Source organism: Motacilla alba, chromosome 12, assembly GCF_015832195.1.
Source record: "Motacilla alba alba isolate MOTALB_02 chromosome 12, Motacilla_alba_V1.0_pri, whole genome shotgun sequence".
Lineage (NCBI taxonomy): Eukaryota > Metazoa > Chordata > Aves > Passeriformes > Motacillidae > Motacilla > Motacilla alba.
In genome coordinates this window covers 2,731,422-2,744,656 of record NC_052027.1, presented here as the reverse complement: position 1 = coordinate 2,744,656, position 13,235 = coordinate 2,731,422, and the positions used below count along the sequence as shown (strand labels likewise).

Here is a 13,235-nt window from a genome sequence, read left to right as displayed (position 1 = left end):
CTGCTCTGTATTTGCTCAGCAGCTGAGGAAAAGATTTTCTCCCAGTGGTTGATGAGTCCTCTCCACCCACTCAACCCAACCTTGCTCCTTGCACTCCTCTTCCCCTTGCTGGAAGTGTGGCAGAAGAGGATCCCAGGGCATGGCAAGTTCTCAGCTGTGGTGGAGGGGAAGTGCTGACTCCTAGAAATCCCTCCAGATGGTTTGGAGCATCTCTGCTGTAGCAGAATATTTTAACAATCTGGCTATGATTTTCTCGGCTGCAGAAAATCGATTTCCTTCAAAGAAATTGCAGGAGCTGCAAAAACTAAAATACCAGAGAAATAACATTAATTTTGCAGTTTAGAATATTGACCTTCTTCTCCCACAGTTTCCAGAGGAAGGAAAGCTTCCTGGCAAATTGTTATTCCTGCTTATTAACAAAGAAGAACTTAGAAAAAGAGAAAAGCAGGAAACAATCCCACTCCAGCCATTGCAACGTAAAAAGATCCTTTTCCAATTGCTATAAAATCCATTTTCCATGTGTGGCTCCTGTCAGCAGCAGGGATTCTTCCTATTAGGAGTCACCTCACATCCAAGGTATCAAGGTAAACCTGAGCCCAAACCCTGCTGTCTTCTGCAATTCCTGAGCAGCAAATGTCACTGTCGTTAATCAGAGATGGACACGTTCATCACTCTTGCAGGAGCTCCTGTGAGCACACTCAAGGGCACATCCTGAACATTAATTTCAGGAGGCTTCAGGGAGCTCGTGCTGGTGTTGGGCTCCTCACACCTGACAGGTTCCTCTCACAGGATGCATGCAGGGAGAAGAAAATTAAATATGGAAGAAAAATTATCTGTTATTAACCCCCAGCCATCCTCAGTGGAGTGCTGGGGTGTAAATCAGGATTTTTTCTGTCACTGTGCCATGTTTTCTGCTCTACTTTCTGGTATTTGAGGATCTCAAACCAACACCCAACCCTTCTAAATACCAGTTTTAGTGATATTTGCATGCAGCCCACTTCCTAATGCTGCCGAGTCTGAGGGCAAAGATTCAGGCAATCATTACTGAGCACATGAAAATATCCAGCAAGCAAATTGTTTGACTGTTCGAGCATTTTAGTCTCTCTTTGCAAGGGAAGATGTAGCCTGGAATACCTGAGCAGACACAAAACCCCCACTGTTGTTATTAAAATGGAAGAGAATTATTAAAAAAAAAAACCAGCAAAGCCCACAAATTGTTTTGACTTCAAGTGTTTATTTGATTGTGGTTTGTAGTTCACCAAACTCGACAGAAAATGAACATATAAGCTCCAAATCTTGCAGGATCATAATGATCTAAAGTTACTTTGATCTCAACTGAGGCTTCTAGGTGGGGTTTAATAGAAATAATTGTTACAATGTAATGATTAATTATAGTAATAATGTAATAGCTAAAGGCCTTTGCAGTTATGTCTCGTAATATTTTTATTACTCAGCCAGAGCAAAAGAAAAGAGATTAAATTAATGGGAAGCAGAAGCAGAACTGGGTGTTATAATCAGGCTCAAGCTTTCTGTTTCACTGGAAAATTGCTCCAACAGGGATGCAGAGCCCAAGGTGGCAACAGTAGCTGCTGCTGGCCCTGCGGTGGGATGGATTCCCAGCCTTTGGGAGGAGAATTTGAAGAGAACTTGACAAATTGGGAAAGTGGTGTGGGATAGAAAGGATGGGTTCAGTAAGCACAGAGCAGTTCTCACCAGGCAGCACTGATTGGCCTCATCAGCACAGGCAGGGAAACGCCTGCTTGGGTTTATTGGGAGAATCCATGGGACGGCAGGAGGAACATCTCTGGGAAGTGTTAGTCTGGCAGAAAAGGCAAAAATCATCCTGGAAAATAGAAGAAAAAGTGTTGTTGTAAGAGCCTTCTGAGAACTGAGAAGGCCTCACCTAAAGTAAGCAGATTTACAACTTCACCTTCTTCAAGAAAGGTCAGGAGAAGGCAGTAGGAGCGGTCACGGGGCTCAAAATCGTGGCATTTGGGGAAAAATATAGGTATCTTTAATTTAGGAGAAATTACACCTGGGGAATGCACTACAGCCTTCAGAGGAATGGAAGATTCTCCACCAAATTCTCTGGGAGTGGTGGAAGACAGGGGAGAGTTAAACTGCAGCAAGGCTGAAGCTGGTTAGATGTCCCAAATTTGTTCTACTCATGGGGAAAACACAGTGGGAGAGGCTGAGGGGAAGGTTTGGATCCTTTGTGGGTATTTTAGATTCTGTTGGAGATGCCCATTTTAGATCCTTTTCATTTCTGGATCTGTCAGTATTTCCCATAAGGACATAAATCAGTCAGGAGGAGCAAATTGATAGCTCTTACCAGGAAGAATAAATAATGCAGTGAAATATTTGCTATTCCAGAATAACTATTTGATTATCCAACCCCCAGATTTTTTAGTTGCTAAAAATATTTGTATATTTTGTGTACTTTAAGTGGTATGGCGCATCTGCCACATGGAAAAGAGGTGGTTCAGCCTTTCTGTGAAATTGCATTTCACACCTGGCAAAATCTCATTGCCTCTGACTTCACAGCCTCTTCACTTCCTTGGAGCACCCACAGCAATTCCAGTGCTGAGAAAGGAGAGCAGTGACACCAAATACCAGCTCACAGCTCCAGAGTATGGGCACAGGTGGAGGTAGGAAAGGATCTTCAGGTGGTTTTTGTTCAGCCTGTGCCTGGTGTCTCCAAACGAAGGAAATATCCTGTCTCAGTTTGTGGCAGATTTAGGGGGAAAATTCCGAACCAGCAATTTAATCAGGATTGCTACAAACCTTTTCTCCTCCGTGCCTTTGACTCATCTTTTCCTCGTGAAACCGTGGTGTATATGAGAGAGAAGAAAAAAGAGCTGCCAAACCAAAATATTCTGGTGTTTGCAGAGTTCTTCCCTGGAGCCAAATACCAGGAAGCTGAACAGATGTGGTCATGTCGCTGTGGGATGGGAAGAAGCACTGAGTGAGGATATTGGTAGAAAAATCCCTGCTGTGTGAAGGAAATGGGATGATTTTACCATTTTAAATAAGCTTTAGAGGTTTGAATTTTACTTCAGTCCTTATATATTAATTAAACCATTCCTGGGTGCTCTCCTGTGGGAATGCTGGTCTGGGTGTGGAAATGCATCCCACTTTAGGGGTGTTTTTATAAATATCTGTGTGAATGTGAGCAGTGTTTTGCTTTAGCATCTCTCACTGATAACATCTGTTGCTGTATTACCAGGCAACAGCTCTGTTAATCTTCAAAGCATTTTATGAGCATTAACTAATGAATCCTCACGTTTTCCCTACATTACCTCACCTTTTTAATAGGAAAGAGGCCCAGTGATCTTCCCAGCACTTGCAGAAGAGGCAGTGTCAGGTCTGGTGTTAAAATCTCAAATTTTGGTGCCTTTCAAGGGGAAACGATGAATTCAAGGCTGTGTTTTGGGTTGAGGCTCCCCACTGAGGGCTCAGGGACCTGCGTTCAGTCAGAATTAAGCATTTATGAGATAAATTCTCTATTTCTCCCCTTCAGCTCCCTTCCCTCATTATGGATGTCTGTTCCACACGAGGTTTGGGTACCTGATGCTCAGGGGCTGCTCTGCAGAGCAGAGTTTTCCCAGAGCTTCCCCGGAACAGCTGGGAAAGGAAAACGGGGAATGAATGCAGCAGCACATGGCTGCTCCTCTACCACCACCCTGTGGGCACCCAAACCACTCATCCCCAGCCATGAGAGAATGTTTTACCATTCCTAAATGTGGTATGGATCAGCCTCTGGTCTGAACACACCATGGAAAAACAGGAAATCAAGGTGATGGTGCATTTCCTCAGCACAGGGAGCAGGGCAGGTGGATCAAAGGTGGATCAATGCTGTCCTGGAGCTCTGTCAGCTCCCAGGGAAGGTGATGGGAGCCACTTGCTCGTGCCTAGGGAGGGGAATTCCAGCTGGGTGGATGTTCCCACTTTGTTTGTCTTGTTGAAATAGCCTCACCTTAATTCATAAATCACATTTGAGGGTCCTTGTGGAAATGCTGACCCATTCCCTCCTGGCCAGCCTCTCCCTCCCTGAGCATTGGTTTCCCACTTGGATGAACGCTGCTCATTCCTCCACCCTGCCTGACACCCACCAAGCCTGCGGGACAGCCTGCAGTGTGCTGAAGCCAATTTCACCTCTCCTTTACATGGGAAATACAAGGAATTCAGCTCAACCACGGGATGGATGGGCTGTGAGCAGCGGCTGGGAAATGTTGGTGGCGTTTGCCATCTCCTGGAGAATCCCAGCAACAGCAGAGGCACACGTTGGGCTGTGACTGCGGTGCCTTAGGATTTCAGCTTTTCTATTTCCATCTGTCTGTAACCCTGCAGCTCTTTAGTGTGTGACTCCAAACCCCACACACAGTGGGAGCTGCTGCTTTCCCATTGGGGGCAGACACAGCAATTCCTCTCCAGGCCTGGCAATCAAGGACACCTCACTGCCTCAGGCCCCAGGGATGGGAACAAAAGGGAGCTGGGGCAGCAAACTGGGGCTCAATGACTTCATTAGCTGAAGCTGGAATTGGCAGATGAACCCCCAAGATGCAAATGGACCAAACTGATCAAAGTGTGCAAACCCTGACCCATCATCCATTTCTGGGTGCAGAAATAAATAAAATTCTGGTGTTCAATAAATGAACAGCTTTTTATTCCCTTAATTCAGTCTGGCCTCTGTTCTTAGGCAGTCCCAAAAAGGCATCAACTGATCCCTGCTCTGTCTCTTTTCCCAGAGCCTCCCCAGTGGCTGAAGAAGCCCGAAGGTGGGGTTTACAGCGTGGGGACAAACCTGGTGCTGCTGTGCGAGGCCATCGGGAACCCCGAGCCCAGCATCCAGTGGAAGCTCAATGGGATGCCCATCGATGGTAGGTGCAGGGGCCAGGCTGCTCCTCCAGGCCCTGCCCAGCTGGGGTGTGCCTCTGTATCAGCCACTCTGAGGGGACCCACAAGTCCTAACACACCAGTGATGTCTGGTTTAGCACCTCTTTAGATATGAATTGTTTATTTACTTAAATAAACTAATATTTGAGTAGGATTCTTGAAGAGAGTGGTGGTGAACGTTGCACATGTGGAGCTGTGGTACCTTTGAGGTGCTGCCCTGTAACTCTCCCATCTTTTGGGGATCTGGGACAGCTCAAGGGCTCCTTGGTGCTTCTGAGTGAGCCCAGGTGGCTGGGGAGCACTGGTGTAGCAGTAGTGTTATAATTTCAAAAGGCCTCTGCGGTGAATTTACTGGAATTTGGTGCTCTGGAGCACTTCCCTCAGGCCATGGGACTGCTGGCAAAGGCAGAGCCCTGGAGCTCATCAGCTTTTGGGCATGGTTTTGGTTGGAATCTCAAGATGTTCTTTCCTTTGGCTTCCAAGCAGTGAGGAGAGCCTGGGAGCTCCCCAGTCACAGTGTTCCTCCAGCTGCTGACACGATCTGCTGTTTTCCAGGCAGGACCTTCCGAGGGAGAATCTCCACCAGGGAGATCAGCCTGACCAACCTGCAGCTGCAGGACAGCGCCGTGTTCCAGTGTGAGGCCACCAACAAGCACGGCACCATCCTGGCCAGCGCCAACATCAACGTCCTCAGTGAGTGCCCCAGAGACTGCCAGGGGACTGTCCCCTCCCAGAGAGCACATCCACAACCAGACTGAATCCTCACAGCAGCCTGGGGCTTGTCACCCCCTCACGGGTCCTTTGGGTTCCTCATGGTTCCTTTGGGTTCCATGGTTTCTTTGGCTGGTCATGGGCATCTCATGGTTCCTTTGGACTGGGCCTGGATTTTAAGAAATGTTGTCCAGATTCATGCAGCAGGTTTTATCATGGGCAGTGTTACGTGCTTAGCACAGGCACTCCTGAGTTTTGGTTTTTAAAAAACCATATTTTAAAAACGTGGTTGTGGTTGGGCTCAAAAACTGGAATTCAAACACAGTGAAACCACTGGGAACCGAATTGTGGCCACAATGCTGGTTTTGAATTATTAAGTGCATTTTTAATCTTTCAGTTCAGTTGTGATGCTCATTCTGTTCTGTGAAGAAAGGGAGTGAGGGGGATTTATTTAATAAAACACATCTCCAGAGGCAGCAGAACTGGGTGTATTTTCTCTCCTGGATGTTTCAATTTCTGCCGTGCCCAGCAGTAAACCCCTGTTATCTCTGTCAGTGAAGCTTCGGAGAGCTCAGCTGCTCAGTGCAACTCTTGCAAACAGCTGTGAAATCCCCATTAAACACCTCAGCCTCTCACCCTTGCTGGAAAAGGGCAGGATGCAGGGCCAGTATTTATATTCTTAGTTCTGAAATGCGGTGCTGCTCACCTTGAATTCTCTCCTGCAGATATTGCCCCCCTGATACTGACCCCAGATGGGGAAAACTACGCCACAGTCGTGGGTTACAGTGCCTTCCTGCACTGTGACATCTTTGCTTCACCTGCAGCAGATGTCAGATGGTAAGACACTGGGAACTGGGTTTTTTTCACGTGAAACAAGTTCCTGCAGGCTTCTCCAAGTTTGAAAAGTCTGCTAGTTATTATTTTTGTGGAGTTAAGAATAGAAATTTGCAACAAAACTGCATATAATGTAAATTTTCTGGTTTTAAATGTGCTTTTAAGAATTCTGAAGAACTAATTTGGGAAAAAAGAGTTCCTGGAAGTCCCTATTACCTGTTTGAGACAAATACCAGGATATACATGAAGCAAAACCGTGCTTTTTATAGCCAAATCCTGCTGCAACTTCATCAGTTTAATGCTGGCAACCCTTCAAGTTTGGACATGTTATTGAGGTGGAAACGCAGTGACTTACAGAACAGATTTACCTGGACATGCTTCCATAAGCTGGGAAGTCACAGGATTGTCACAGCAGGTGACAGGTGCAATAAAATTGCAGGTGGCAGCTGTAGATTAAAGACAGAGCATTTTAGAGAACATTTTAGACTCTGTCCCTGTGGGTTTGATGTGCAGAACTTTATGATTTGCTGCACGTGCATGAAGTATCTATCTCACTAATCCTGACTTTAATTGCTCTGTGGCAAAGTTGAGCTCCAAAATTGCCCTGCAATAACCCCTAGCCATGAACTGACACTTCCTGCAGTAACCCAGGCCTGTTTTTATCACCTTTAGGACTAAGGATGACAGCATAGAGCCCCTTTCAGCGTTTCGCTACGAGTTAAACAAGAACGGCACCCTGGAGATCAGGGACACAAAGAAGGAGGATTCAGGGTCCTATGCCTGCTGGGCTGCAAATTCTGTGGGGAAAAGAGCAATCACTGCTAATCTGGATATAAGAGGTGAGAAAAGAAAAAAAAGCTTTCACACCTGTTAAGATTTTATGTCTACACTTTTTCAGGAAGTAGCAAATACTCGGTCCAGGGTACAGATTTATTCAGGAATTCTCTGGATATTACAACCTGAAATTGTCACAGGTCTCATATCTGTGTAGCCTTTAACTTTTCAGGGGGATTTCTCCGTGCTCACACATGGTGCTCATTTTCTTCTGGATGTTTGCAGAAGCTGCACAAGTCACCAAAAATTGGCATTTGCACATTATCTTTAAAGGATTTTCCCTCCTTTTTGTCACTGCCTGTTACACTCGGGGCAGGCTCTTGGCTGACCCTGTGCTCCTGGGCTTGGTGGGGTCCTTGTTGATCCAGATGTGTTCCTGCTTCTCTCTCAGCTGTGGGATTCCCTTCCCTGAAATTCCTTCCCATCAGAAGGCACATCCCAAACTGGATTAACTCCTACAGTGGACACCAAACATTTTGCAGGGTGCTGCTGGTTGAAGGACTTTGCACTGGGCTTTTGCCTGTTTGTTGATAAATATTTTTAAACAGAGCAAATAAAAATCCTCAGATGTGTTTACTTTTTAATCCCTTGGGCTGCAGCTCTGCTTTAAGGGATTTGTGTGGTGGGTTGGCAGGGGGTTTTCCCTGGAGGGTGTGATGGCAGTGGGCAGCTCCTGTTGGGCACACAGGTGGCATTTAGTGGGTTTTCTACAAATTTGCTTAGGATTCAGGGCTTGCCAATTAAAAAAACAAACAAACAACAAAAACCTTTAATACTCAATTAGCAAAGCTCTCTGATGTAGGTTTGCTGTGACAAACTTGAGGAAAAGCTCACTCTTTGTGTTCCATTTCCACCCACTCCCCTGGCTTTGGGAATTTTACAGTGATAATAAACATGAAAATGTACAATGAAATTCTCACAGAGCAACATTTCACTGCAGAAATAAATTCAGCTAAGTGCTTTCTTCTTACTTATTCATCTGTTTCTGCATTCAGATTATAGTCAATTAAAAGAACAAACTTGATTGCAATAATTTTTTCTCACTTGACTTTAATATGCTTGTAATTTTTCTTGGATCATTGCCAAAGCTTATTTCAAATGGCAATTAGACATAAAAATCATATTCAAGCCTTTTTTTTTTTTTAATCATCCATTTCATGACAAGCTGCTAACAAGGATTTTCACCTGTAAGTTGTTTTTTTTTGTGGATTTTTTTTTCTGGAGCTCTTTGGTTCAGAGCGAACTAAAAAATGTTTCAAGATAAAAAACATTTGAAGATAAAAAAATGTCGCAAGATAAAAAAAAAATGAAATCCTGGCAAATCTCTATTTCAAACCTCACCATCCTTCACTTGAAATGTTTGTATATGTAACAAAAAAAAGAGACATGATTGTTGCTCCTGAGGTTGATTTGTGTAGATGAAGTGCTTGGTGAAAATTTGATGTAATAGCCCTTCTCTCACCTAATCAAAGTGTTTCTCTGTGATCAATCAGATGCTACAAAACTTGTTGTTACTCCGAAGAACCCCCGAGTGCTGAAATCACATTCCATTTTATTGAAATGCCAGGCTGAGTATGATTCCCACTTGAAACACAGTTTTAAATTATCCTGGAGGAAAGATGGAGATGAGCTGCCAGTCAACGGCACGGAAGGTGGCAGGTGAGTGGGGAAGGAACAAGGCTGTTCTTGATCTCAGCTGGATGATCTGGTGTGGTGCTGGAGCTGGGGTTTCATTAAACATGAGCCTTAATAGCTTGAAATGCAAATTTATGTCTGCAAAGAATTCTTCATGAGATGTGTGAGTAGATCTGCATTTTACACACATCTAAATATAAATGCAGCAATGTGACTTTCAAGCCAAATGGGTTTGGGTTTATTAACTCTGTTACCATCATAGCTGAATATAAAGTTATAAATTAATATATACATAATACATATCTATATTTTTGAATGTATAATATAAATGTTGGCCCAACCCAAAAACACAAGCCTGACCCCAGTGCAGGTTGTTTCTCCACTTTAGTGGAACCAGTATTTTCTTAGAGTTTGCACTTATTTGGCCAAAACAAAGTCTTTGATTGTTGAAGTGATGGTAAACAGGGTTCAGGGATTCTGCCCCACATATGAGTTTAGGATTTGCAGGTCCAGGCTGAATTTTACCCTATTTTTGGATTTTCATTGACCTCAGGGGGCTGGGGCTCAGTCTTTATTCCATGGAGGGATCCCACAGGGGGAAATCAGATGTCTTTATTAATTCCCACAGGAGAGAGATGATTTCCTAAATACTGGAGAGGCTGAAAATCCCGCTGGGATTCATCCTCATAGGATGGTGAGGCAGTGCCATGGAAACTCTGCCACAGAGCCCATGGCCTTGGATTCTTGGCAGCTTCCCTGCTGCTTTGGACATGACACAAGTGCCTTGGGAATGCTCAATTTCCCTCAATCTTTCAAAAATTCCATCACAAACCCCATATATTTGTCTCACTAATGACGTGCCAAAATCCTATGGCCCAGACGCTGATCCAGCGCATCTCAATGTGCTTCTTTTCAGAGCAGGATTGACAGGCCAACCTCCAGCCACGGAGCCTAAATTGCCACAAAATACAAATAATGCTCCTCAGCACAGTGTAGAGCAGAGCCACAATTGCATTTTAATGTAGCAGGCCCAGTGTGCTGCTATTTAATGAAAGTGCCCCGTGCCAAGTCCTATTATGAACAATTTTTCAGGGAACAACGTCTGTGTCATACTCATCTTACATACTTTTCTCATCCTTATTACCATTTTTTTCTTTGCCCTGCAGGATAATTCTGGACAGGGATACGCTGTTCATATCCAGTGTTCTCCTGGAGGATCAGGGAGTTTACAGGTGTGTGGCCAGCACTGCCCTGGACACCGCCGAGGCCGAGGCACAGCTGATCGTTCTGGGTAAGGTCAATTTGCAAGGAGTTGCAGCATGAATTGCCACTGCAGCACTTCTTTGCTTCTTTTCACAGAGCCCAAATAACCCAGTTTCACAGAGCCTCTCACTCCTCAAGCTCAGCTGTGCTGTCCCTTATCTCTGGGAATGGCGATGCTGACACAAACTCCATTTATTTTCATCTTTGCTGTAGCAAGGTGAGGCAGCATTTTTGCCTCAGCTCAGTGGCTGCAGGAGTTGCCCAGGCTGGAAGGTGTGACACCATACTAAGAATGGTTCTGCTGCTGCTTTGAAGTCCTTGGCCAGTCCTTCACAAGAATTTGACTGTTTTTTGAAAGCCATCAGGGCAATATTTGGATGTGCAGCTCCTCAGAAGATCAGTGCGAGTTAAGCACCTAAAAAGAATTAATTATATCTGTGAACCTCAGTGTGAGTGATTATTCAGGGACAAAGAGAGGAGCCTTGACCCCCTGGGTCAGAAGCTTGGCCTTGAGAGAGCATCCTCACCATCTGCACTCTCCGTGAAGGACTCCTTGGAATTAAGAGGATGAACTTGTGGAGTGCTGTGCACCCGTTGGCACCCAAGGGCAGCAGCCAAAATTCTGCTTTGTGGTCACAGTTTTGGCCAGCCTGGTCTAGGTGAAGGTGTCCCTGCCCAGGCAGGGGGCTGGAATTAGATAATCTTCAAGGTTCTTTCCAACCTGAACCATTCTGTGATTTTATGATTCTCTGACAGATTTGCATCATTTTAATTACATTTATTTTTACTTCATTTTATATTTTTATTTATTTCTGGCAGTGATTGCAGCAAGAAATAAGTCAATCTGCCCTTCAAGATGGTTTTCCACTTTAAAGGAGTGATATTTTTCAGTAAATAGTAAATTAGGAAGATGCTGTGCACATTATTTATGGTGCTGTGTCCTTCGGTGCTGTATAATTCAAAATGTTTGTAGATTATTCGTTACTTCACTTATGAAAATTTCATAGAGCATTTTATTCCTTTTTAAAAAGGTGCTTTGCAGAAGAAGAAAAACAGTTTGTGCTCTTTTCCCTTGTTTATTGCATATGAGAGAGGTCTTGGTGAATTAAGGTCTTGGTGAATTAACAACATCTTATTTTCCAAGTGAAAAATTCAGGTTTTTGCAATCAAGGACTGGTGGGCTGACTGAAGAACTAAATAGAGACATCAGATTAGGGGCAACTGAGAGTAAAATAAATATTCAATTAGAATAATTCTGAGTATTTGTTGTGCGTTTGATGAACAGGTAGAGGGGTGAGAATATTTCAGATACACCATCAGCATCTTTAGATTAATATATTGAATTTTAACCAGCTGTACTCCAAGGATAGAGCAGCAACATGCTGCAACTTAAACTGTGCTTTCCTGATATTTTACGAAGTACAAGAGAAATAGGGAAAGAAATAAAAAGAAAAGAAAAAAAAATCCAAACATAAACTTTTTAACTTCTTGATGTATCCTGAGATAAAAACTCGGTGTTGTAATTTTTAAAAAATCAGTAAGAACATAGTGATTTTTTTTCACAATGGCAAGGGCAGTCATGGTGGTGGAAGTCACTGTTTTGTCTGTAAGAAATGACGTTGTCAGTCAAAAGTTTAGTTGGGACAGCATTAGTTGAGTTGGCAGGTAGTGAATTTCCCAGTTCCCCATTAATGCAGATCCCCATGGCTGGGATAATGAATGTTCTCCTTTCCCTCACACCCTCACAGGCCAAGTTCAGTAACTGCCAGAGCTGAGGCACCTTCTCCCACTCTGATCTGTCCCAGGGTACATCCAAGTGATGCTGACACAACGTCCTGCCCAGAGCAGGGCCAGTACTCATTAATGATTCAGCAGATCTTGGGGGTTGATTTGGAAAGAAAAATCTGTTGTTGCAAGCACAATAATGCAGGTAGAGGGAGATGAATTCCAGAAGGATTTTGTGTTTATAAGGGAAGAATCAGCAGCAGAAGATTCGGGATCTTTCCGAGAAATTCCCACTTTCCAAAACCTGTCCATCTTGAGATCAGCAGGTGTTTCACCACCATCTTCACTGACTGTGCTCTTCCAGCCCTCTGGAAAATGCCAGGACAAACAGAAATACCTTGCTGGGCTCCTGACACTTCTCCTTTCTTTCTCAGATGTTCCTGACCCACCAGAAGACCTCCAGCTCTCGGAAAACCAAAACCGGAGCGTTCGACTCTCCTGGAAAGCTGGGGCTAGCCATAACAGCCCTGTTAATGGTAGGAAGGGGTTTCCAGCAGAACTTTTTAGGGCTCTTCAGAATTCTGGCCCGTCCTGGTTGTCACAGGACACAAACCCTGCTGATGGCCAGATTTAATCACTTTAACTATGACAGTTCATTTGTTGCAAGTTCATTTCCGCCCACACTGTTCGCGCTAAGTTTTTTTTTAATCTTTTTTTCCTTTTTTTTGTCCTTTTTGCTGCACAGAGTCAATTATAGAGTTTGAAGAGAACCACTGGGAGCCAGAGATGTGGCAGGAGCTCATCAGAGTGCCAGGGAATGACACCACAGCCCTGCTGCCCCTGGCCCCGTATGTGAATTACCAGTTCCGCGTGGTGTCCGTCAACGCCGTGGGCAGGAGCCAGCCCAGCAAACCATCCCTGCGCTATGCGACCCCTCCCGCTGGTAAACCTGGCTCTGCTTTCCTAAATATTAGTATTTTCAGCGCTTTTTTTGGAATATCTCTGCCCTCCCATGCTCCAGAGGGTGTGAAGGAATCAGGGTCGCTTGCACTGCTCGGTGGCAGCCTCAGGGATTATTAAAAGTAGGTCCTGTGGTGGGAATTACCCCCAGCTGGTTTGGTGAACTGGAATAACCCTCAGTAATTTTGGTGGGGCAGGGGACCATTTAAATTGATTTTATTAACTAAAGCAGTGCATTTTCAGAGAGGTAAAATCAGCTAGTGACAAGCCGTATTCAGATATTTTAGATATTAATGAGATGGGAACTCTGCTGGGGTGAATTCTTCAGTGACTGGTAAAAAAAGAGCAGCCCAGCAGTTGCACATCAAATGTCCAGC

At 44.5% G+C, this 13,235-nt stretch overlaps 1 protein-coding gene across 13 annotated transcripts in view; it reads left to right on the top strand.

Annotated features, from left to right (window-relative positions):
• Window positions 1–13,235, top strand: part of CHL1 (cell adhesion molecule L1 like) — a 145,591-nt gene that overhangs the window by 109,796 nt on the left and 22,560 nt on the right. For all 13 annotated transcript variants that reach the window (XR_005258372.1, XM_038149004.1, XM_038149002.1 and 10 more), the window contains 8 exons: window positions 4,749–4,880; window positions 5,452–5,589; window positions 6,333–6,444; window positions 7,114–7,280; window positions 8,769–8,934; window positions 10,077–10,201; window positions 12,333–12,434; window positions 12,644–12,841. Coding sequence is in view for 12 of the 13 variants with exons in the window: in XM_038149004.1 (XP_038004932.1) it covers window positions 4,749–4,880; window positions 5,452–5,589; window positions 6,333–6,444; window positions 7,114–7,280; window positions 8,769–8,934; window positions 10,077–10,201; window positions 12,333–12,434; window positions 12,644–12,841 (1,140 nt within the window). In the remaining variant the exon portion in view is untranslated. The remainder of the gene's footprint in view (window positions 1–4,748; window positions 4,881–5,451; window positions 5,590–6,332; window positions 6,445–7,113; window positions 7,281–8,768; window positions 8,935–10,076; window positions 10,202–12,332; window positions 12,435–12,643; window positions 12,842–13,235) is intronic.